This window comes from Acanthochromis polyacanthus, chromosome 12 (genome assembly GCF_021347895.1).
Source record: "Acanthochromis polyacanthus isolate Apoly-LR-REF ecotype Palm Island chromosome 12, KAUST_Apoly_ChrSc, whole genome shotgun sequence".
In the NCBI taxonomy this organism is placed as follows: domain Eukaryota; kingdom Metazoa; phylum Chordata; class Actinopteri; family Pomacentridae; genus Acanthochromis; species Acanthochromis polyacanthus.
This window is the reverse complement of record NC_067124.1, coordinates 6,486,315-6,511,062: the sequence shown is the minus strand read 5'-3', so window position 1 is coordinate 6,511,062 and position 24,748 is coordinate 6,486,315. Positions and strand designations below refer to the sequence as shown.

General features: G+C 39.4%; 1 protein-coding gene across 5 annotated transcripts in view; it reads right to left on the bottom strand.

Annotated features, from left to right (window-relative positions):
- The window catches only part of adgrb1a (adhesion G protein-coupled receptor B1a), an 88,996-nt gene that overhangs the window by 4,310 nt on the left and 59,938 nt on the right, over window positions 1–24,748 (bottom strand). For 3 of the 5 annotated variants that reach the window (XM_051956803.1, XM_051956799.1, XM_051956800.1), the window contains 12 exons: window positions 24,617–24,719; window positions 24,334–24,484; window positions 24,178–24,247; window positions 23,798–23,864; window positions 20,306–20,391; window positions 13,618–13,716; window positions 7,270–7,441; window positions 6,215–6,310; window positions 6,087–6,126; window positions 2,316–2,977; window positions 766–801; window positions 379–537 (listed from right to left, as the gene is read on the bottom strand). In XM_051956803.1, the coding sequence (XP_051812763.1) occupies window positions 379–537; window positions 766–801; window positions 2,316–2,977; window positions 6,087–6,126; window positions 6,215–6,310; window positions 7,270–7,441; window positions 13,618–13,716; window positions 20,306–20,391; window positions 23,798–23,864; window positions 24,178–24,247; window positions 24,334–24,484; window positions 24,617–24,719 (1,741 nt within the window). The remainder of the gene's footprint in view (window positions 1–378; window positions 538–765; window positions 802–2,315; window positions 2,978–6,086; window positions 6,127–6,214; window positions 6,311–7,269; window positions 7,442–13,617; window positions 13,717–20,305; window positions 20,392–23,797; window positions 23,865–24,177; window positions 24,248–24,333; window positions 24,485–24,616; window positions 24,720–24,748) is intronic. The other 2 variants (XM_051956801.1, XM_051956802.1) reach the window with 2 other exon arrangements.

Genomic DNA, 24,748 nt, shown 5'->3' with positions numbered 1-24,748 from the left:
CATTCCACGTTATTGGAATTGTCCACTATCTCCATCTACAGTACCTTAACTATTCATAGTACCACAGAAAAAGAAGTATTGCCACATTTTTTAAAATTTAGGCATCGATCCAACATTTGGAGCGACAACGTGCATTTGGCGAAGTTTCGGTTTTGTGTGCCCACCCACACTAATACCCCTGCATGCCCCCACAGCTAATTTGCTCTGGCACTGAAATTATAGGCATATAAAAAAAATGCAATCTTTAAAATGGCTGCGCTTACAATTAAACAGGCAACTCCACTCAAGCATGGTAATTTGAGCTGATCAAAAGAGAAAAGGGAAACACTGGATATTGGGGAGGGGAGGGGCAGAACAGAATAAAGTTAAACTCTTTACACTCATGTTGGTCTTGTCGCTGCTGGCAGAGGACACACTCCATCTTTTGGCAGCTTTGGCATCAACAGGTGGAGATTCTCTATCCTTGTCTGCACTGTGAATCTTCCTGTTCAGGTCCTGAAACATGTCCTGGTGGCGTTTCCGGGTGTGCATTATTTTCTACACAGGGACATTTGCACGTTATGTACAAGGCAAACAGCACAGGCTACCATCAATGCTACTTAACTCGCCTTCACATGTAATGTCTCTAATTTCCACACTACAGTCACAGGGAAACTTTGAAAAATAAATGTATGTAAATAATTAGAGGTCTGAGTAGCTAACAGACATATCTGTTTTTCGTCTACGTCTAAAAAGCGCTGTAAGAATCAAAGAGACTAAAATTACCTCAAAGTCAAGCTCTGCATAGCGTGATTTTCGTCTCTGGGGGGAGATGAGACAGAGAGATTAAAGATGTGTCTTGATATTGTGCGCCTTGTGAGCAGAAATGCTCAAGTGTTTCCTAAGTGTTTCATTGTGAAGTCCACATCAGTCGGTTAGGAAAGGGTGTTTTTGGGACTCAGAGGAGAGCAGTGAGTCATGAGGGAGGAAACAAGGTTTGCTGCTGGTCATTCTGAACCCGCTGGCACAAGTTTGCAGTTAACAGATTGTGACCGAATGACCTTTAAGTCTTCTGTCACGGAGTGGTGAAGGAAAGCCTGACCTTCAGGCCGCTTGGTTGCTGTGGCAGCTGCCGCCTCGCACATCATTATGGAAGCGTGTTTTGCCTTGAAGCAAAAAGACACCAGCAGGCAGATGTCTGGGCCGCTGTGTGCTGACTGCTGTGTCGCCTCATCCTGCTACTGCTGTCTGCACTAGGAGCTGAGTGAAAACTAACCTTTTCAAAGATGCTGTCCTTACATGGGGCCAGAAAATGCTGAGATACTGCTTGTGATGAATGAAATAAGGAGGTTTGGTGATTTATGTTTGCTGTCACAGAGGGGATGACCTAAGCATGAAAGAAATGTAGAAGAGTGCTCTTCTGTGAAGACCTAATTAATGATCCTTTTTATTTATTCTGATGAATTCACTTTCAGTTTAGTAATGTATGTCTCCGTTGATCGTCGCTGTTAATCAGTTCTTCAGGTAATACAGTGTTGGTTAGACATCACATGTGGCACACAACATGCCACATAAATGACTCGAGAAATTAATTATACAATATAATGTATTCCTTTAGTTGCTCTATGAATGACTGCAGTTCATGTATTCATGTATGTCATGATATGGAACATCACTGAAGGATCAGAAAAGAAATACAGCAGCTAATTTACAGAATTATTTAAACTTGAATGTCCCTGTATTGAGAGAGTGGCATAAAGAAGATATGATGAAAAGAAAGTGATGTTTACCACAGAGATACCACCATAAATTCTCAAATAAACTCAGTAAAAACAACCACTGAGACTGGTGGGATTTTCTGAATTATATCACACATGATGAATTCTGCAGAATGTCTATTTCCACTGCACTAAATCCATCAAAACAACACAAGTAAACGAATGCTACAGTAAAACAGTAGTTTATCTAAAAGAGAGGAGAGTTGTTTGTATGGGCTGACTGTTTTTGTTCAGTTGGTATTGGTTTTAAATACATTTACATAATTCTGAATTCATCAAGAAAATGGGTAAGTGGTTGAAGAAGAGAATTGGTATTAACAGCAAAACTCCTCAGCAGCAAATTAAAGCAGGAGCAGGTCACAAAACAAAACTTGCCAAAATGAATTCATAACTCAGAAAAAAAAAATCTATAATGTAAGTTAGGCCTGGTTCTTTTGGCAGTTGAGGTAAATCACACCAAATTTGAGAATTTATGATATGTCATACAAAACATATGAGGTATGGGTTTGATAATTAATTTCAGTAACAATAATACACTTAACACTTTAGTGGTCTTACCTCCAACGAGCTCATGGACAGTGTGGAAACCGTCTCACTCTTTGACATCACACCAGAGTTTCCAGATTCTCCACCATCACACATGTTGTTGGCCACCTGGGAGTCTCTGGACATGTTCTGCAGGTTGTGTGCAGGTGAGTCTCTGTCAGAGCATGGCACACTGACCTGGTCAGCAGGCAGGCTCTTAAGCCCAAAGCCAGGTACAGGTTCTCCGCTGGCAGGATTAGCCAAGTGGATGAGCCTTGTCTGAGGCAGTTGCTCAATGCCAATGTTATACTTGGCTGTCTGCTCCTCCTTTCCTTTGGCCGGTTTCAGGGTGCCCGTGTTGTTCGTTGGTAGAATGACGTAACTTGGGCCTTTGCCAGCACCTTCGGAGCTGCTACCCTCACCGTTCCCTCGAGGCAGATCTCCATCCAGCTGCTTGAAGAGCTCACCATCGCAGATGTAGATGGATTTAGCGCCCGGCAGCTCAGTGCTGATTCCTTTGGTGGCACCTTTCTCCCTGCGCAGTGTCAGAGTGTGGCTGGTGTAGTCGGCCACATTCTGGAGGTGAACCTTAGCCATGCTGGCTGGCATGGTGTTGAAGTTAGAACCCTTCTGAAGGGTGAGGGTTCCAGAGGAGGCCTTCTCCTCCCCCTGAAGGGATGAGCGCTTCATAGTGCCTGGAGACAACAGAAACACAGACAAATCATCGGACATGGTCTGATTTACCCATCTGAGGGTGCTGGGACAAAAACTAGCAGTGGGACATTATCTAACTTGTAGTGTTTATGTGAAGACATTGAACAGATGTGATTTGCAATATGAAACTGGATTTTGATACAAGCCTTCTCAAAAGACACGGCCTCACATTTAGAATAGAATGGAATAGAATAGAATATCCTTTATTAGTCCCACAAGGGGGAAAGAAAATCAAGAGAACACATCTATAAACTAAAGACATAACATATATACACTATACAATACAAACTAGAAAAGTACTCAGAGTGCAGACCTCCGCCAAGTATAGAGAGGAAAACAGGAAACCCATGCAGTAAATCAGGGGTGTCAAACTCAGTTCCTGGAGGGCCACTATCCTCTATGTTTTAGATGTTTCCCTCTTCCAACACACCTGATTCAAATGATCAGCTTATCATCAAGCTCAGCAGAAGCCTGATAACGAGCCTGATCATTTGAATCAGCTGTGTTGGAAGAGGGAAACATCTAAAATATGCAGGATAGTGGCCCTCCAGGAACTGATCTTGACAACCCTGCAGTAAATGATCATGAGGTGGAATTGAACCTGCATCTCTGACACAGTTCTGTTTACAAATCACCTTCTTAACCAGTTGAGCTATCTGGACACCTTGCTCCAATTTGTTGGACAACATACTAACCTATTATGTTTTTGTCATATTTTGGACCACATACTAAAACATACTAAAAAATTCAAAGTGATCCAGAATCCAGGATCCTTTCCGGATTGCCACCAAAATTAAATCAGCTCTTCCTCTTACCATAGTCTACATCCCCAGATTCATCTGAATCTGCCCAGGCGTTTTTGAGTTATCTTGCTAACAGACAGACAGACAGACACACAAATGCCGGGTGTCACATAACCTCCTTGGCGGAGGTAATAAGAAAAACTGAAGAACACAAGGATACTAACAACACAAATTTAAGAATAACACAAGTGTAAAAATTAGGCAATAGTATAAAACAGAGCAAAAGCTTCTTTCCATTTCAGCAGATATTTGACTATAGCTTACTGGCGCATCCTTAAATGTTCAGAATACCCTAAACCAACTGACACGAGACAGTTTTGTTGGCCTCCATGGTCCGTGGTCATGGAGAGAGTCCTGCTTTACCTGGCCAATATTAACATAAGTTATGTATATATATATATATATATATATATATATATATAAAACATAAAGTGATTTAGGAAGGTAATGGTTGGGGTATTTCCGTTAATTTGTAACCTATCTGTATGTAATATGTAATATATATGTATATATCTATCTATCTATCTATCCATCTATCTATATATATATATATATATATATATATATATATATATATAGCTTGGGTCTCGGCATGACTTCATGGCCTAACCAAGGGGTCGGCAACCCGCGGCTCATGGGCCGCATGCGGCTCTTTCATCCCTCTGTTGTGGCTCCCTGTAACTTTGGAAAATAAATAATTATCAAGCTATTTAATTAAAATTTCTTTTATTTTTGATTGTTAATTTTTAAAATTGAATTCTAAATTTGAAGATTATGGTGACCTTGTAACATCAAAATAAAACGTCTTAATTTTTTGTCTGTCAAAAAATGCGCCCCAGCCGTCAATCTCTGACACTCACCGGCCTGCAGGTATTCATTTGGAGTCCTATTGATCTTCGGATCCCAGTGTTTGCTCTACATTCATTCAGCAGCGGCGGGCCACCATTCCTAAATCCTAGCCGTTGCTCCTTCAAATTTCTTTCTTTTTTTATTGTCACAAATACACCACCGCCGCACATCTCCGCCTTCACAGCAGACTCCTGCATTGTGTCGGGTACTCGTGAGTACTAAGGTAAACTACGGATAACTGTCTCGCTCAGTATCTACTCTTTGATTTGTCAGGTTAATACGACGTTACTCGCGAGAGCACGGCTCGATGTCACGTCCAGCATCCAGGCAGCAGGTCAGAGAGTCAGAGGAGTGTCGTCTTGGAAAACAGGGCAGCGACTTACCGGAGAAAAGTTATTAACTTAAGATAAATAAATAAATAGATTTTACAAGTTAAATAGACATTCGCAAAATTGATTTCCAGCTAACATTATGTAACATTTGAGGTCCAGGAGCAAAAATGACATTAACCAAGTAAAATAAATATTAGTGCTAGTACACAATTAAAAAAAAAAAAAATCTAATTAGAGGCATTGTAATTAATTAATCACGATTGATTAACAAGGGCATAGAGGTAAAAAAGCGATATGTGCAGTGTTGTCTTCATTTTAAATGCCAAAAGGATTTTGCGGCTCCTGGTGTTTTCTTTTCTGTGGGAAACGGGTCAAAATGGCTCTTTGAGAGTTAAAGGTTGCCGACCCCTGGCCTAACCTCATCTGATCATGAAAAACGCTGGCTTTTGGCAGCATGCATGTCCAGGTCTGTAAACAGCATCAGACAACGCTCCATATTAAACATTAAATGATTTTTCTCGATGGCCTCGCCTCCTTTTTGACACAAACAAAGAAATAAACATTGCTCTTGGTTCTTTTCTGTCTTTTCTCGATTGGGCCTGTCTGTGTCTCAATAGCTCTTCTGCTCCAGATGCTTTTCTTGATATCCTGTCTCAAGAGATAATCAGATTTTCGCTCCCAGTGGATTTCAGAGCAGAGTCAGCATCTAATGCAGCACTGTAGGGAGGGACTTAATTATACAACGGTGCTGTAGGAGAGACTCAGACAGCCCTATTTATCTGCATATAACTTCTCAGCATACGTTGATCCCAGTCCCATCAGCATGGGCTAAACAGCGTTATGGAGCAGTAATGTACTGCAACTCTTGTCAAAACATCTCCTTGGCAAAGGGAGGCTGCTTGGATTTTGATTGTACGACACAAGTGCAGAAATGAAGGGGAACATACCTCGCATCTGTTCCGACAACGCTGAGGAGTTTGAAGTAGTCGAATAACAGAAAAGGAGCCACAAAGAGACATCTGTAGTTTCTGAGCAACAGTCCCCAAAGTCAAATCAAACACACAACACAAACACAAAATCAAACACACTCAAAACCTGGAGCTTACCTGATCTGCAAGCCATATCCACATCTTTCTCAAAGTCAGTCTGAGGACAGAAAACAATAAATATTACATAAACCTATATTTAAGAATAAATCTCCAAAGGAAAAAAATGACCATAAAGCTCTTCTTACCATCAGTTGAGCATGACCATTCTGGAAAGATCCTCCTGAATCTCCGTTAGCATCTTCCTGTCGGTCCACCACACGACACTTCACTGCCTCCTGAACCTGCAGCACACCATGAGAACACGGATCGCAATCTCAGTACAAACACAATATATACACATATCAGCTCATAAGTACAGAGTGAATGGTCTTTAATTACACAAAGGTGAAAGTTTACAGCCTCTGGAGCAGCATGATGTTCATTAAACCACAAAACACAATCATGGCAAATCTAGGTTACAAGCCTGTCCCAGTGGGAGCACTACTGTAGGATGTTGTAATTACATTGTTCTACTAATGAACTGCTACTGTAAAATTGTACAGTATACTGAATTTACCTTCATGTCTAAGAGTTTAACAAGTAGTAGGGGTAAAAATGTGGGTCAATTTTTTATTTTTTTTTTAATTCACAGTGTTCATAAACGGGAAGCATCAATGTACTTGTGGATGATGCCAGACTCAAGTTCAAAACATTGTAAATAAAAGAGTCTGGGAGCATGAATGTCCTCAGTAAACTGTGTGGCTATCAATTTAAAAGGTTAGGATATTAAAATATTTCTTGTGTACAATGGGGGCCACTAGCCAAAGGGTTTGGCAAACATACGTTAGAATTAGCAAGAAAACATGAGAATACATTCTAAGGACTTAGATAATAGTTTTCTGTCCAAGAACAGCCATGACCTTGCTGATTAGGGGTTAATTTATCCTGATGGAGGTGTTAGATGTAAATGTGAGGTTAACCAAAACCTTTAAGAATCACCCAGAGTGCAGCCTGCATATTTCAACCAGATTTTCTGCCAATCTGGCCAGCAGTCACCAACATATCCTGCATGTCAACCACTAAATTAACCACTGACTCAATGAAGTTGTTTATGTAGAACTCTCAATGTTAATAAAAAAAAAATGAATTCCACATCATGATACAAAGAAGTTCACAGGAAAGTTTAGAGTATATGGCACATACAGTATCAAATTAAATCAGGAAGAAGTGAATATGTAGAGTAAGTGTTCACACTAGGTACCTCTCTGCGCAGGATGCAGTGAACCATGACAATGACAAAGCCTTCTAGTGAATCAAATACAGCAAAAAGGATCTGGAAGAGCGCAGAACGCCGATCGGTGATGGCCAGGACAGCTGACATCCATGTGAGGGCCAGGAGTGGCAAAACCACACAGGAGCTCCACAGTGATGCCCTGCAGGATGGGAGGGGAACGACAGTCAAGGACAGCAGGAACAAACCTTTGTCAACATGGAACACAGAGGACTATCATGGCTCTTGAAAATTATGCTGTAAGACAGTTTATGTTTTCTTCTATACAATTGTAAGAGATAAACTGGATTTCTTTGTCCTTTGTAACAGCAAAACATGGATGAATGTAAGCTTAACACAATCTCCTTATTGCCCTTCATTAACTCTTTACCCCGTTAGCATACCATTAGCAGCCTTCAACTCTAACCATGCATAAATACATAACATCACAACAAATAATTATGTTACTCTTGCAAACAAAAACATACATCCATTATCTGCAGATATATATGTTTATATTTCACATATATTACATGCATGTATGTTAAAAATGGTTCGGTCAAACCATAGAGGATCTAGTGCCACAGGAAAGAGAGGGAGGTAGCGAGGGTGAGCAGTGGAGAAAAAACAAGTGTAATGAAGCTGAAACAGAATGTAAAGACAAACAGAAGAGACAGAACAGAAGAGGACAGATAGAGAAAGAATCTGAAGAAGTGTCATTCCTTTTGTTTAAGCTCCCACTTTGCTGTTCTTATTTTGTTCTAATTCATTCCAGTTGTTTTATTGTGAGCAACAGGAATAAACAAGAACAATAACTATCCTCAGTGACTGTTCTGAAATTAGCTTCATTCAGACATTCTTACTTAACACATCCAGCAAGTTTAGTATTGGTTGTAGAATATTCCAGAGGTGGAAAAAATAGCAGCTTTAATCCTTTATCCAAATAAATCAACATGGTGCATGTGATGACAGAATGATTTGTCAAAATAAGCAAAACCAGAGCAGTTAAGTTTGGATGTGTCCAACATGGAAAAAGCACACGTCCATCTTCTAGATCTTCACTGGACTAATTCCATCAGTATAACAAGGAATATTAACCAATTTTCCGCTCATAACTGCTGTTCTCACTCACTTCATCCACTGACTACTTATTGCTGTTTCTTTTTTGATCAGTGTTGAGCTGCCATTAACAAAACTTCACAAAGGTGTTTCAGATCAGAAGCATGAGGAGAAAAAGATGGCTAATAGCTATGGAGCTGCTTAGGTAGGTTTCACATTTATGGTTTGGACAGGAAAACATGACATGAACTTCATACAAAAAACCCCAAAATAAAATAAATGACAAGTAGAAGTGACTGGAATTCATTTGTGAGAACAATAAACTTCAATTTACTGTCAGTATTGTAAACGATCAAATACACTAAGCCATGGTGTTTCATGTAGAATAAAGTGGCAGAAACACTATGTTGTGCCTTAAACAGTCTACATCACTTACTCATCCAGCCACGATGAATTTTTGTAATTAGTAATGAGTGGGGAGGTCATCTGTCTATCAAATATGTCTTGTTCTTACATATAATTCTCTCACTGTAAAGAGAAAGTGAGATTTATGAAAATAAAGTAAAGCTTTTGTTGCAAACTGCAAACATTTTCTTAAAGTCATCAATTACTTTGCATAACAAACAGTGTAACAAAAGGAAAACCACAAAGAATCTGTATATAAATTCTGTAATTCTAAACTTAATGTACTTAGTTACTTTCCACCTCTGGTAATAATTTATCCCAGTGACTAGAGCACATAGTTTGATATTGACCATCAATTTCCTGCAATTTATGCCAATATGTGAAGACTTTGCCACCCTGTTCACAGTAAACACTCTGCAGTGCATCATCATCACATCAACGCTGTTGTCATGATTTCATCAAGCTTTCAGCAGCAGTTCGCAGGATTGGCTCATTACATTTCATCTGGCTTCACAAACTAGTGAAAGGAGTCAACACAAGCATGAAATGTATGTAGTAGGTTGTGATGTTGGCTGGGACAGACAGAAAATCGATACCACAGCTCGTATTTAGAATAGAATCTCACATGTGATTGTAAACGAGGAATTTGAATTACCATTATTGTTTGAACATTTGAAAGTGTGAACTGGTGCCTGGGGCCTGTGCATTATGCTTGAAAAGATACGTTGTACATAATACATAGGAGTAAAACCAAATCAGAAGTAAAAATGACAGGATTAGGATGGGACGAGGTTGGCAATAATAGAAGTTACTGGAACAGAAAAAAAACATTCTAATTTTTATATTTTTAAGCATTTGTTTGTTGTATTAGGAGATATGAATCTGAAGAAATTCTGTAATCAACATTTGACATATATCATCCATAGGCGTGACACAGCATCAAGAGGAACAGTGACAGAAAAAGGACACAACGAGCTTGGAAACAATAGTTATGGGTATACGATAATGATGGAAGAAACATTACTTGCACGTTTAAAATGTTGGCTGTTGCGTTTAGATCTACCCATTCTATTAGAAATAAGGAATATGTGGTCTGCCTGGGAAGTATGACTATGAGTAGTACAGGAGTAAAATAAAATCTCATCTAAAGCAGCAGGATTGGGGCGGGACATGTGTAGTGACAACAGATGTTATGGAACTGGGAAAAAACATTGACGTTTTAACAGAATTGTTGCATATTGTAGATCTACACATTCAATTTAGGAAGATATCAAAAAAGAATAATAGAAATGTACCTCCTGAGTAAAGGATGGGGACAGGACAGTGTTGACAGTGTTAAAATATTACTCATGGCTTTTCTTTTTTTTTTTAGAATTTCTGATTTTATTTAGATAGGATGCATGGAGGTAGTATTGGAAGTAATTACACACACACACACACACACACACACACACACACACACACACACACACACACACACACACACACACACACACACACACACACACACACACACACACACACACGTATATGTCAGGGTAGAGACTGTGATTTGGTAGAATTGGAGTCTCTACCAGTAGAGTTTGCGATTGTAATCTCTACCAGTTGAGATGGAACTTTAAATCTGACCCCTGACCCTAACCTTAAAAGTCTAACCTTAGCCCTGACAAATCTCTACTGGTAGGATTGGAGTTTCTACTGGTAGAGATTGCGATCGCAGTCTCTACTGGTAGAAACTCCAATTCTACCAAATCGCAGTCTCTACCATGATATATATATGTATTTCTCATTAATGTACACTCAGCACCCCATCTTGACAGAAAAAAAGAAATGAAGAAATTTTTGCAAATTTATTAAAAAAGAAAAACTGAAATATCACATGGTCAGAAGTATTCAGACCCTTTGCTCAGTATTGAGTAGAAGCACCCTTTTCAGCTAGTACAGCCATGAGTCTTCTTGGAAATGACGCAAGAAGTTTTTCACACCTGGATTTGGGGATCCTCTGCCATTCTTCCTTGCAGATCCTCTCCAGTTCTGTCACGTTGGATGGTGAACATTGGTGGACAGCCATTTTGAGGTCTCTCCAGAGATGCTCAATTGGGTTTAGGTCAGGGCTCTGGCTGGGCCAGTCAAGAACGGTCACAGAGTTGTTCTGAAGCCACTCCTTTGTTATTTTAGCTGTGTGCTTAGGGTCATTGTCCTGTTGAAAGGTGAACCTTCGGCCCAGTCTGAGGTCCTGAGTACTCTGGAAGAGGTTTTCCTCCAGGATATCTCTGTACTTGGCCGCATTCATCCTTCCTTCAATTGCAACCAGTTGTCCTGTCCCTGCAGCTGAAAAACACCCCCACAACATGATGCTCCCACCACCATGTTTCACTGTAGGGATTGTATTGGGCAGGTGATGAGCAGTGCTTGTTTTTCTCCACACATACCGCTTAGAATTAACACCAAAAAGTTCAATCTTGGTCTCATCAGACCAGAGAATCATATTTCACATAGTCTGGGAGTCCTTCATGTGTTTTTTGGCAAACTCTATGCGGGCTTCCATGTGTCTTGCACTGAGGAGAGGCTTCCGTCGGGCCACTCTGCCATAAAGCCCCGACTGGTGGAGGGCTGCAGTGATAGTTGACTTTGTGGAACTTTCTCCTATCTCCCAACTGCATCTCTGGAGCTCAGCCACAGTGATCTTTGGGTTCTTCGTTACCTCTCTCACCAAGGCTCTTCTCCCACGATTGCTCAGTTTGGCTGGACAGCCAGGTCTAGGAAGAGTTGTGGTCGTCCCAAACTTCTTCCATTTGAGGATTATGGAGGCCACTGTGCTCTTAGGAACCTTGAGTGCTGCAGAAATTATTTTGTAACCTTGGCCAGATCTGTGCCTTGCCACAATTCTGTCTCTGAGCTCCTTGGGCAGTTCCTTCCTCCTCATGATTCTCATTTGCTCTGACATGCACTGTGAGCTGTAAGGTCTTATATAGACAGGTGTGTGCCTTTCCTAATCAAGTCCAATCAGTTTAATTAAACACAGCTGGACTCCAATAAAGAAGCAGAACCATCTCGAGGAGGATCAGAAGAAATGGACAGCATGTGTTAAATATGAATGTCGCTGCAAAGGGTCTGAATACTTCTGACCATGTGATATTTCAGTTTTTTTTAATAAATATGCAAAAATTTCTACATTTCTGTTTTTTTCTGTCAAGATGGGGTGCTGAGTGTACATTAATGAGAAATAAAATGAACTTTTTTGATTTTGGCAACTGGCTGCAATGACACAGAGAGTGAAAAATTTCAAGGGGTCTGAATACTTTCCCTATCCACTGTATGTCTGTATATTTAGCGTTAAACAGGATTAGGTGTAAAACTTAGGGAATGAGGACATATATAGTATGAATCAAATATTTGTACACAGCCACTTTTTCTTCATTTTACTATTTTCTCCCAAAAATTCAGGACATTAAAATTATGAAATAATGGATTTGTAATAATATACTCAAAAATGTAATAATGTTCAGATTTAAGTTCTTTTAAAGTAGCCTCTGTTGATAGCTCTGCAATATCTTAACCAGCTTCAGTCCATTTCCAGTCAACAGGTTAGCCTCATCAACAGTTAACTGGTCAAATTTCTTGCCTTTTTAATGTGTTTGAGACCATTAGTTGCCAAGATGGTGCTGATAAACAACAAATAACTCTGTTCAACTAATGACGTATATACGAAAAAAGAGGATTGATTCATTCATTTTCTGTTGAATACTGCATGTTCCAAATGCTCAATTCTCACTTAGTTTTTCGCACACTGAGAAAATACCCCAACGTCACTCCTCTTATCCAGTGATGTATCTGCCTTTCTTTGGGACTCGTTCTGTCATGTTGCTTCTGACTGGAGTCTAACTTCGCAAAGACCTTGATTAACAATGTTCCTATTTATATCATAAATTATATTCTCTAATTCAAAATAATGCCTGCTTTTTGAGCTGCAGTAATCCATAATAGAAAACTGAATACAATAGGTAAAGTAAGAAAACCTCTTGAAAGCGCAGGTGTGTTCAAACTTTTGACTTGGACTGAAAATATAGTATTGTCTGATTTCTGAAACCCCAGTGTGATATACAGTAAAGGCTACAGCACTATGTGGTTGACTTCTTCTTTTTTTTTAATTCATAGAAGTATAAAGAAGTGAAAAAGGGTGTATGACCTGTCATGTCCCAGCTGTTTCACATTAAGCAGCTATTTAGTGGCTGTAGTTGCAGACTGTAGCAGAGAGCAACACATGCTGCAAAACAGGCATAGACAGACTGCACAGCTAACTTCTGTCCTTCTGATCAAATTCTATTAGCACAATAGCTACAATTAGAAAAGTATGGCTTAGACTGAAAAATAGTGGAAATGACCTCTAAGGCAGCCACAGATCACAGCAAGAAACACAAACTGAGACGATAAACATATATCACTGTCCTCCCTGCATACGTAGCCATGGCCTCCTCAATGTCTGTTCTAATCAGCTTTGTGGAACTACTTGTCTCTTAAAAGTAAAACACACACACACACACACACACACACACACACACACACACACACACACACACACACACACACACACACACACACACACACACACACACTAATTCAGTCCTCAAGCACATAAGCATTGCTATTTACATGGATATAATTAACACAGTTTGTTTTCAGGAGCAGCACACAAGCTTCAAGAGCCTCTTAATATTTAGTGAAATCTTCCCTGCCAGGGCACCAGGGAGAAGAACACATGACAGAGGGATAAAGGATAGAGAACCAATCAAGTGAAGGAGAAGAAGGGAGGCATACAGTAAAGGAGAGAACAGAGGTAAGAAGAGTTAAGGAAAAATAATTAGCGGGACTAACATGGCGTTACTGGTAGCTGTGGTGGAAACGTCAGCCGAAGAGATAACTCCGCACTTGGCACATTTGAGCGTCATATTGTACAGTGGCACTGTCATCTGACTGCAAAGTCAAATTAACACGCTGTAACATACACAAACAGATACAAATGCACCTACACACAGACTTGCACAGATGCACGTGCGCACATGAGCACGCATAAACAGGCACACACACACACACACACACACACACAAACTCACACACACACACACACACACACACACGGTGAGTCACAGTGTTCGCGCACAATCTCTCTCTCAGGGCTACGGTCCAGCTCGGAGTAAGTTTGGTGTGTGTGCTTTGGGGGTTTACCTGTGTGTGACTCATGAGGACAGGGGAAGTGTGGCCAAGATATTATTGGATTTTTTTTTCATTAAACATGAAGACTGTTTCATAAATGACGAGTTTGAATGCCTGACTGCACTGGGATTCCTCAGTGTGTTCTCAATATTTCACCAATCCAACTATTTATCTGCTTGCAATCCAAAGAAGTTTCATGTAAATGCCTAATTTCATGCAGGATTTACACCTCTGCTGCTCCTATGATGACAATGTACCTCACCCTTGGTCTGCTCTATCTGTGCTGACTACTTACTACACACAATGCCAAGCTCTACTGCAAAGGTTTACACACACAGTCACATCTCAAAGCTCCACTCCCACAAATCCACATACATGTGCAAGTAATGGACTCCATCAGCCTCTGAAATCAAAGTTCACAACAGAAGAAAAAAAAAAAAACGTCCTCAGTTGCGGTTTAGTGTTACATAACATCAGTTAATCCAAGTCATTGCAGGACTTAATATATAACAAGCAACTAAGTCATCAAGAAATTGTATATGTACCTTACATATGTATATGTAATTCATTATATCAAAATCCACAGCTGCAATGTGATGAACAGTAAATAGCTTAAGGTTCTGGAAGAAAAAATCCTGTTCATTTCACATTTTCTGCATACTGTAAGTAATGTTAAGTGGCTGATGTGGATGAATTGCTGAATCTGAGCTACCAAAACCCATCCTGGGTCTAAAATCTGGAGAAAAACAAATAAACGAATTAAAAACAAAACAAAACAAAAAAACTATGGCTTGGAACTCAGATTGTATTTTGCAGCCTTGACCATTCATTTTATAGGCCATGATGACACTGGACTCAGTACAGTAGTAGCTGAATTATCAGAACATGGTGGGCATCACTAAAAATAGGGCCAACAGAGTAATAAGCACGAGTGGCCAGACAATCAGGCAGACTTTTTCTTTCAAATCAACTTGACTAACGTGGAGGTTTGACAACCAGGTTGTCTGACTGGAGTTCTGGCCCTGTTTGACTTTAGGACTGTCATCACAACTAACTGAACCAGTGGAAAGATCTCAGGTGGAAATTCATAAATGAGGGAAGTCTGGTCCAAACATACATTTATTACAAATAAACTTCTATCACTCTTGTTTTTTGAACACTGATAAAGCAAAAATGGAAGTTCAAGTGCTGATTGAAATAGACCTTCAGATTCTGGATCTATCATGAGTTTGGCTACTGTGGTGCAATGTTTTCTTTCTTGCATCATGTATATTCTATAGCTCTGAATTGCTGGCATGACGAACATCATCTTCTCTTTGGCCAATGTGGCTGACACACAAGGGCAAAACTGCCATTTCATTCAAATAAATCTTCCAACTAGGTATGCCCACCACCTCTCTCCATAGAAACACACACATTTGTAACTATTCAGTAACTGAAGTGAATTCACTCTAATACCCAGATAACTCACTGTGTTTCCCCCCACCCCTGATTCACCCTTTATGCTTCCTGAATGTCACTCTCAAGTAAGGAAATTGCTGAATATATAGGGGGCCTGACACTAAAAGCTGATGTTTACTATTGATTTTCTAGATCATTGAAGCATTCCCTGTTTCCAAATTCCATTATAGTTACTAGGAATAGCTCAGTGGGATGCCATGTTGTCTCTGCCACAGTTATTCCCAAAGACAAAACTAAATTGTGAACTGGACTAGAAAGTGATCGCTGACAACTGATGTTGTCTTTAATGAGTTCAGTAAAGAATATAATATTGATTTTCTATATGTATCATCATCGGTATAAACAAAATAAAAACGACTATGTCAAGGTACCATTACCAAGAAAACACATCACTTTAATTTTCCTCTAAGATCCAAAGGTTCCAAAGACTACACACAACATTCAAAATCTGTATATCTCTCCGCTGTTGCTATTCGACAAAGACTGACTACAACGCCTGAGATATTGACAAGTAATAACAAACTAATCTGTTACCATACGGCCTCCTGCTAAACAACAATTAGAGTTGAGGAGCTGAGGGAATCGATTTTTGTAGCCTCTGGACGCCAGGATTAAAAATCACACAATAGAAGAAATTCAATTTCAAGTAAAAGGGCAATACAGCCGTTAAATGTACACTGCAGGCACTGATATTAAAAAGCAATCAACACTTTAGAAATAATGCGTTTCCCTGGACTTAAAGACCAAGAGGCAAAAGGTGGGTTGTTGGGCAGGTGGGGTGAGATGCATTAAGCCAAGTAAATAAATAAATATCCAATATGGACAAACATCACAATGATAAGATACAAGGTAATCCTTCAGTCAAACATCTAAGTTCATCTATGCACTTTACTGAATGTCAAATGGAATGATCGGTTAAGACAAACAGGAAAAAAACATATTTTCATCTAAAGCCTAATGTTTGATTATCCGCTATTACAACATGTAAATACCTAGACTTGATGACTGAGACCATTTAAGCATCTGTTAAGAAACTAACTCCAGTGTTGGTTTGGATTGGGTCTCTCTTGTCTGTTTTAATTTTCTCAGTGAATTAGTCTTTAATTTTCGGGGGAATGGAAACTCAGCAGTGAGGTCTGTCTCCAAAGTGCCAGCCGACCTTGCTGCAGATGCTGCAGTGCACTTAATTAGACTTTGCAAAATTAATTAGCTTCAATAAAGATGTTTTGCATTTGATCCTTTAGAAACGTATACCAGAGAGGCCCGTAAATGGTGGGTGATGTGGGGTTACCAAAAGACAGAAAAAACATTAGACATCCTTCCTTCCTTTTCTTCTCTTGTTCACCACACAGCTACAAAAAGCAATGTCATGGCATGGCAAGGTCAGTACCTCAGCATTTCAAACCAGTCAGATTATATCCATACAACTTAACAATCAACAGGCCTGAGCAGCCTCAACATGTTGCATTCACAATTTGTATCTGCATTTTCAAAAAATGAAAATGCTTGAAGGAAGTTGTGATTTTCTGTGAGTGGTTTGCAGCAAAAAGAACGAGGTCCTCAAATGAAATGATCCAAAATAGAGAGTTGATGAATATACAAATTCATACATTAGTTGTTTTAACTTGTTTTGATGAAAATATGACTGAATGAAAGCAGACCACCATGTAATTCACAGCTGGGATCTCTTATCTTTTTCATATGCACTGGAATTGTATTTATTATTTTACATATACTCTGGCCACTAACCTTGTCTCCTGCCTCGATAATGTAGCTACTCTGGCAAGAGGTAAGTTGTGTGGGAAGTCAACAGGAAGTCAGTTAGATCAGAATTAGAATTATAGAATTGCCAACTGGCTCTGCTGTAAAGGGACTTCAAGAAGCATGCGGTATGGGTGGCATGTGGAAGAAGTGGTAAAAAGTGCAAGGGGACCTGTCAGCACATGTGTCTATGGAGCAAGTTTCATTAATAAGCGGTGTGACACTTTGGAAAGTGGTTTCCAGTTGCTCTCAATATATTCAGCAAGAAAATGATCAAGAACATTCACACTCAAAACCACAGACCATTCTTTCATCCCACTTCATCAGTGTCGCCATAATTAATATCTCGTGTTGTCATGTTACCTAATTAGGTCAAATGATTGACCAAAGTGTGGTTAAAAGCTCTACAAAAGCTAGCAAGTGGATGGTAGCTTAAGGTTACTGTGCCACAGCACAGAACTTCTATGACCCAGTCCTAAGCATCAGGTTAAATGAAATCATTGAACCATAAAATAATGATTGTCTTGCATTCATGTTTGACATTCACACTCACAATATGAAAGAAAGGCTAAAAAATTCAAACTGCAATCTCACCAGTTTTAACTGTCAGTCTACGTCTCTATGGGTTACTCCATAAGTTGCAGAATATAAAAACACAGATGCAATCAGGACTATCATATGAACCTGGCACACACGCATTCCAATAACATTAAAGTGAATAGAAAATATTATTATTACTGCTCTGCAACTAGTACGTGTTATTGAAAAAATGAAATCACAGTTTCTCTAAAAGCATTCCAGAAATTGTCAGAGCCTGAGGCAGATTTGGGTTATGCTATATCCAGCTAAGAGAAGGAAGCATAAATTGCAAGATCTAGTGAAATAGTGAGGTGAATAGGCAGGAAGTAATACTAAGCCAATCAGAGGTGATTGCTACAGGATTCAGCAGGTTTGGTGATGGGCAGGGCTGGTAGCCATACATTAAGAGAGAGGGTGGGATGGGCAGATATTTTTTTACCCAATCACTGATGACATGGGAGGGGGCTTCTGAGACTGATGTGTTCCTGATTGGAGAGCCCTGAGTGAGAGAGAGGGGATTCTGTGCAAACTCAAACATGACATTTCAGACAACAAAAACAAGTACAGTTGAACAGAGAGATCATTGAAGTAAGCAACATTTTTTTTTTTCAGAGAGAGAAAGAAAATAACATTTGAATGCACCAATGCCAATGGAGACAGAACAGCCTGTAAGGTAAAGGGGAGCAGGGTGCATGTGCACTCTGTGGTTGGACCAATGGAAGCCAATCTAATAGTCCAATGACATTTGCCACCAAGAGTGAGTAGCGCATTTGATGAACCCTTTAAATACTAATATTTATGAAAAACCAAACAAACAAAACAAAAAAATTCTGAAAATTTGAAAAAAATTTGTGTAATGTCCAAAGAATATAATATATATTCACTGGGTTCTTGAAGTTGTAGTTGATAAAATCATCTTAGACCCAATATTAAATGGAACACTCCAACATTTTGGAAATTATGCATGTTTACTGACAAACTAGAAAGCAGCCTAGATGAGGACACTGATGCAATTTCTGGCATGAATTTAGAGCAGTGTCAAACAAATAAATCAAAAATAGAACTTTCACATACTTGTAAGTTGTCATATAAGCACTATACAACCTATTAGCAAGCGAGATACAAATCTAAGATTCACGACTTTTTTTTTGCTGAAACTAGATCATTTTTAAACATCACAATTAGTGTGTACAATGCCTAGTGTTAGGCAAGAATTAACATGGACAGCTACTAAACCATAATATCTTGTCCTGTGCTCATCATTTAAAGTTGACAAGGGTGGGATCTTGGCATCTGTCTATTGCTGAACTGACTCCTATTTGTACATTGTAAGCCTACATAGTGGTGGACCTACTGTACTGTCTAGCTAAGGCACGAGATTATTTTTTTCAGTTTGCCTTGGGAGACCCTGCCGATGATTCTACTCTCCAATGGCCTCCACTACAATATGGAAGAGAAGAGCTGTGAAGTTGTTAGGTGTCTTTCCCTCCAAACAGTTTCCCCCAGCTTCTACTAAACTGCTTCATATCTGTGTATTAGATGTACACAGATGAAACCTCAATTTTCTCAACTGAACCTTACCAATATTAACAATGTGTTTATAATTACCAACATGCTGGAGTGTTTCTTTAAGAAAAGGCCAATATCAGCCTCACACTTTAGCAGAAAATGGGTTTAATGGATTAGCCCTGTCGCCATAACTTCACAGCACTCAGTCAAGAAAATGACAGTTCATTACAACTTAGTTTTTATTTCAGTTGCTCCAACTATGGGTTTTAACAATTATGATAACATTATATGCACAAAAGTAATTGCTAAGATTTGGAAATTCAACAAAACACAAGTAGTCAGATGATCAGAGAGGCTTCGAAATTCAGCAGTTACTTAGATAAGTGCAACGCTATCATAACCAAACGACCTGATCGCTGGAACAAGAGAAGTAAAACCAGAAGTGTAATAAGCCATGCTTTTCCTTTTAAAGAGCTTCTTGCTGTTTGAAAGCCCTGCTTCCCTTTACTAGAAAAAAACAAACAGGAGAAAAAAGACGGATGGAGTTACAGAACTTCACATCAAGAGCAACACCTGCAAACAAACAGCAGCTGGAGGAAAATGCGACACACTTGAAACTTAAAAGAAAGCAATGAGATGAGTCATCATCTTGCTCAGTCTGTGCAGGACCAATAACCAGACAGCCTTCCCCACATATTTTTTTGCTCTTTGTAACAAACTTCTGTCCTCCATTTTGGCTCCAGCCAGAGGCAGTGATCACAGTCTTATGTGAGTCACAGGCTCTGAGAAATATACACTGCCTTTTGCTTACATATTTAGATGAAATCAGTGATATTTTTAAAATATTTTAATCTGTCTCCTCTTTTGCCTGACATTATCAATTTGGAGTCATATTCAGTTAATTTTCCAACATGCCTAATAATGGATTGATGACAAATTTTGGCAAGGAGCAAACATATGCACTACTCCCACCCCCCAGCTGAGCCATCAGGCTGGTTATCGGTCACTGTGTAAAATGGAAGTGTGGTATAAGGCATACCCCGCCCTCTCCTTTAGTTTCATATCAGTAATGCCGTCTTTGGACACCAGTTTGTTAAAAACGAGAATCCCAATAACCATGTTAACCTGTCAAAGAAAAGAAGCACAAGATTAAAGCAGATCAAAGACATTTTAAGTGCTTCACAACATTCAATACTACACTGGTGATAATTATGATAGAACAATGGTGATGATGTTCATCACGATAAAATGATGACAGTAGCATGCACAAATGAGTGAAACCACACACAGCTGTACTTACTGAAGACTCTGCACTGTAAATACTAAACGGTACCACGTTAAATGTTAGAGATGAGCACCAAATGAAGCATGAGAGGTATACAGAAGTTAAAAGGATGGATTATATATATTTTGTTGAATATAGAGTGTGTGCTGAAAAAAGCAACATGCATTAAAAAATATGAACTGAAAATTATGAGCATGGAATCAAAGGTGGTGGTAGGGTATGTCTGACTCTCATAATTCCTACAGTTTTCCTGCTTTGAAGATTCATGTCTATAAAAACGTCTTTTGCAAACCACTCAGAGTGCTCAGAGTAAGCTCGACCTCGAGTGTTACTGTCAGTAGGAGCTCTTTACTAAAGAAGTTGCATTTGCTAAAAGGACACCCAAAACAAGCTGTTCACTTGCGGGTGAGACAGAAGAAACTAGGAAGTGAATCACTGAAACTGTGGCTAATGGATTTGATCAACAAAACAAGGACACAATATCAGTGCAACGTGTGTCCTGCCAGGGTTTACATCTGTGATTTACCTCTGACATAGGCTGAGCATCGGCAGAGCTGACATGACAATTTATACAGGAAATTACCTCAGATTGTTATGGTTGATATAAGACTGTCCTTGTTCTCACTGAAACAGCAACTGTGAGAAGGTGGAACATTTAAGATACTATATATATATTCTGTCCAGGTATATGGCTGATGTATGACTATAACTGCAACTGACTCCATTGTCTTCTGCATGGCTATTGCTTTAAAGAGAGTGCAAAATTAAGCTCACTCCATTTACCATTTGCATCTACAGCACCAGGATTATGCTGAAGTTACATAAGTGTAATATCGCTATGGTGATTTTGAACTGTGATCAAAAGTGAGTTGTCGCATGCCAGCCAGAGGATTAAATTCTAATTTAAAGTCAGTATCATAATATAAACAGTTATCCTTACTATAATTCTTAAACTTTTTGTCACTGAGATAAAGAGTTTGACTTGAACTTGTTTTGACATTGAGTACCTTCTTTTTCTTTTCTTTTCTTTTTTGTACTAAAATTTGCCCAGATACTGTTATTAAAATGTGTATAGAGAAGGAAAAAAAAAAAAAATAAGGCAGAAGCAGGAACAAAAGGATGGCTTGAAGCAAAGAAGGGAGTAAACAAGGAAAGGAATAGACAAGAAGGAAGGGAAGGAAGTAAGAAAAGAAAAAAGGATACACAAGGAAAGCAAAAAGCAGGAAGTAAGGGAGGAATTAAGCTAGAAAAGGAAGGGACAGTGAACAAATGAAAGAAAGAGGGAAGGAGAAAGGTATAAATTCGGAAAAGGAAGGACAGAAAATTACAGGGAGAAAAAGAAAAAGGACAAGGAAAGAAGAGATAAAAGGAAAAAAGCATGACATACAGGAGGGAGAAGGAAAGAAACAAAGGAACAGGGAAGGAAACAAGAATAATGGAAGGAAAGTGGGAGGTAAATAAGGAAAGAGCAATCACAAAGCAAATGAAGAAATTAGCAGGGATAGGAATAGACAAGGTAAGATGATAGAATGAGGAGGTATATAAAGAAAAAGCAAATGTAAGCAAAGATGAAAGAAACAAAAAACAACACAAGCAGGGAAGAAAAGAAGTAAGAAAGGAAAAGAGCAGGTAAAAGAGAAGAAAAAGTGAAATTGCAGGAAGTAAAGGAGGAAAAGCAAAGGAAGGAGGAGATGGGGAGGTAAAGAGAAAAGCAAAGGAGGAAACAATGAGGCAGAGACAAGGAGAGAAAACAGGTGAAGAAAAATGATGGTAAATAAGGTAAACAGAAAGGTGGGAAGGTTAAAGATAAAGTAAAGTAGAGGACTAGAAGGTAGCAATGGATTTTAGGTAGTAAACAGGCTTGAAAAGAGACAGAGATAGATATGAGGAAATGTGAGCTGTTAGTGGGCTTTGCAAGGGTCTAATTTATTTATTCACTGCTAACCCTCGGTGCTAATTTTAGATTCTTACATAATGATAAAACTTTGTAACAATACAAAATTTTGATAGCAGCCAAAGTTGACTAATAATAATGATGAATCTACGAGCAACAGTATACAACAGCTGTAAGTACAACCTGATGTAACACCACTTAAAAGTCAAAGGATTCCAAATTGTATCACCTTAGGGTATTTGCTCTAAGTGACTCACAGTAATTAGCTGATTACTATATTAGAAATGCAAGTCCTGCAGTAGACACTCAATTCAAAAATGAATACTGAGGTTGAAATCAAAGACTCTGTATGTCCAAACATGTTGTAAGTGACACACCCAATCCTCCTCAGCGTAGAGGATGACAAATTTCTCAAGATTTTGTGCCATTCTTCAAAGGCAGTAATTTTCAGGCATCTTAGCAGGAGGGGTTATGTTGCTTCACTTTCTCTTCAGAATACAAACCAAAGGTGTTCTGTTGGATTCAAGCCAGGTGCTAAACTTGGTCAGATGTGTGACTTTGGCAGGGTGCTTTGGACCATTATAATGCTGAAGTGTTTGGAAATTAGGAGTCATCTTGTGAGCTAGTAATTTGGTATATATAGAGGCACGAACGGTGCCATCTACTAATGTCATTTTAACAACACCTTTCACCTTTTGCATTCATGCAGTCCTATATCAGTACACTCCCATCTCCGTGCTTCACTGTCAGGGCTATGCTTTCTTTGTGACAGTCCTGGTTCACATCAAACATGCCAAACCGGGTGGCCTGGTTGAGGGGGTGATCCATAAACAGGGGCTATGGTCCCTGTGATCATGGGTTTGAGTCCAACCCAAGGCCTAAAAAGGCCCAAAAAAGTCCCAAAAAACAAACCCCTCCCACCCGCCCAACCCTGCATTTTCAGTATAGTCATTCCAAAATTTGCTTGTTTTTGATTGTTCATAAGAAAAAAATGTCAACTTAAACATAATGTCTATTGTTGAGCTGTGACACTGTGATCTTAGATAGGGGTGCACTCACTTCTGTTGTATACTGACCACTAAAATGTTACTGTTGGTGTCAAGGTACAATATTTCCATTTTATTACTGCGTTATATTGAATCCTTTGTGTTATATATGCTTAAATGATAACTCAGTCATTACTAAGACCATTGACATAACTGCTATTATAAGTCTTGATGGATGCATATAAACCCTATACTGATTTTTCAAAAGTGACTGTGACATGATAAAAGCTTGCTTTTCATACACTTAGATTTAGTGCAGAGGCTCTGAAAGCAAACAAACACAGAGAAGAGGAAAAGAAGAAATACCAAAACTACAGCTGCAGCAGGTCCAACAAATGCATAGAGCAGACCTCCTTCCAGAGACAGCCAGCAGCTACAAGAGAGGAGCAGGAAAACACACATGTAGAGGGAGATGATTAGAAGACATGAAAAAGGGAGGTTCAAGGCAGAGAATGGGGGTGGGGGAGTTGGGGGTTGGGTGCATGGAGGGTTGTAAAGAGTAGGGAGGGAATGAGGTGAAAGGGAGAGGAGTACAAAGAGAAAAAGGTTGAGGATAGTTAAAGATAGATGAGAAAGAGAAGTTAATTATGTTGCAAACATGAACCTCCAACCATGTGTAATATCCCAGAATTAATAGTTAAAGAGGGGGAGATGCACAATGGTAGATCTATAGAAAACATTCTTACTAGCTCGGTGTTCCATATCCCTTTGCCTTGGTGAATCCCACTGAAATTGCCACGACTAGAGCAGGGAGACCTGGGAGGAAAATAAGACTGTTTGTAACCACAGGAGTAGTAAAAGATGAACAGAACAAAATGACAAACAGTAGAGAGAAGGCCCACCCCATCCAAGACACAGGAAACGCTTGCGTATGATGCGATTCCTGAGGCGGCCTGTAACTGCCATGTACGACTGCCAAGCCTCAGTTAGAACCCAGCAGAATGAGGACAGGAAGAAAAAATGGAGGAATGCAGCAATCAGGGTGCATAAGACCTGAAACAAAAGATAAAGACAGTAAACAAATTGGAGAATATTAGTAGTGAATATGTTTTCAGGTAAGGGGTGCCAGTGTGGTCGAGTGACAGAGTTTCTGTCATTCACAGGCTCTTAGCTCTTGGCTCTTACCTTATTCCTTGTCTGTGTCTGTCCAATGAGAATAAGGGCATTGGAGGAGATGATGGAGAGGCAAAAGTTAATGAGGATGACCGAGCGCTCAGATCGAATATACCTGCAGGAAGATGAAAGAAACACTCATAT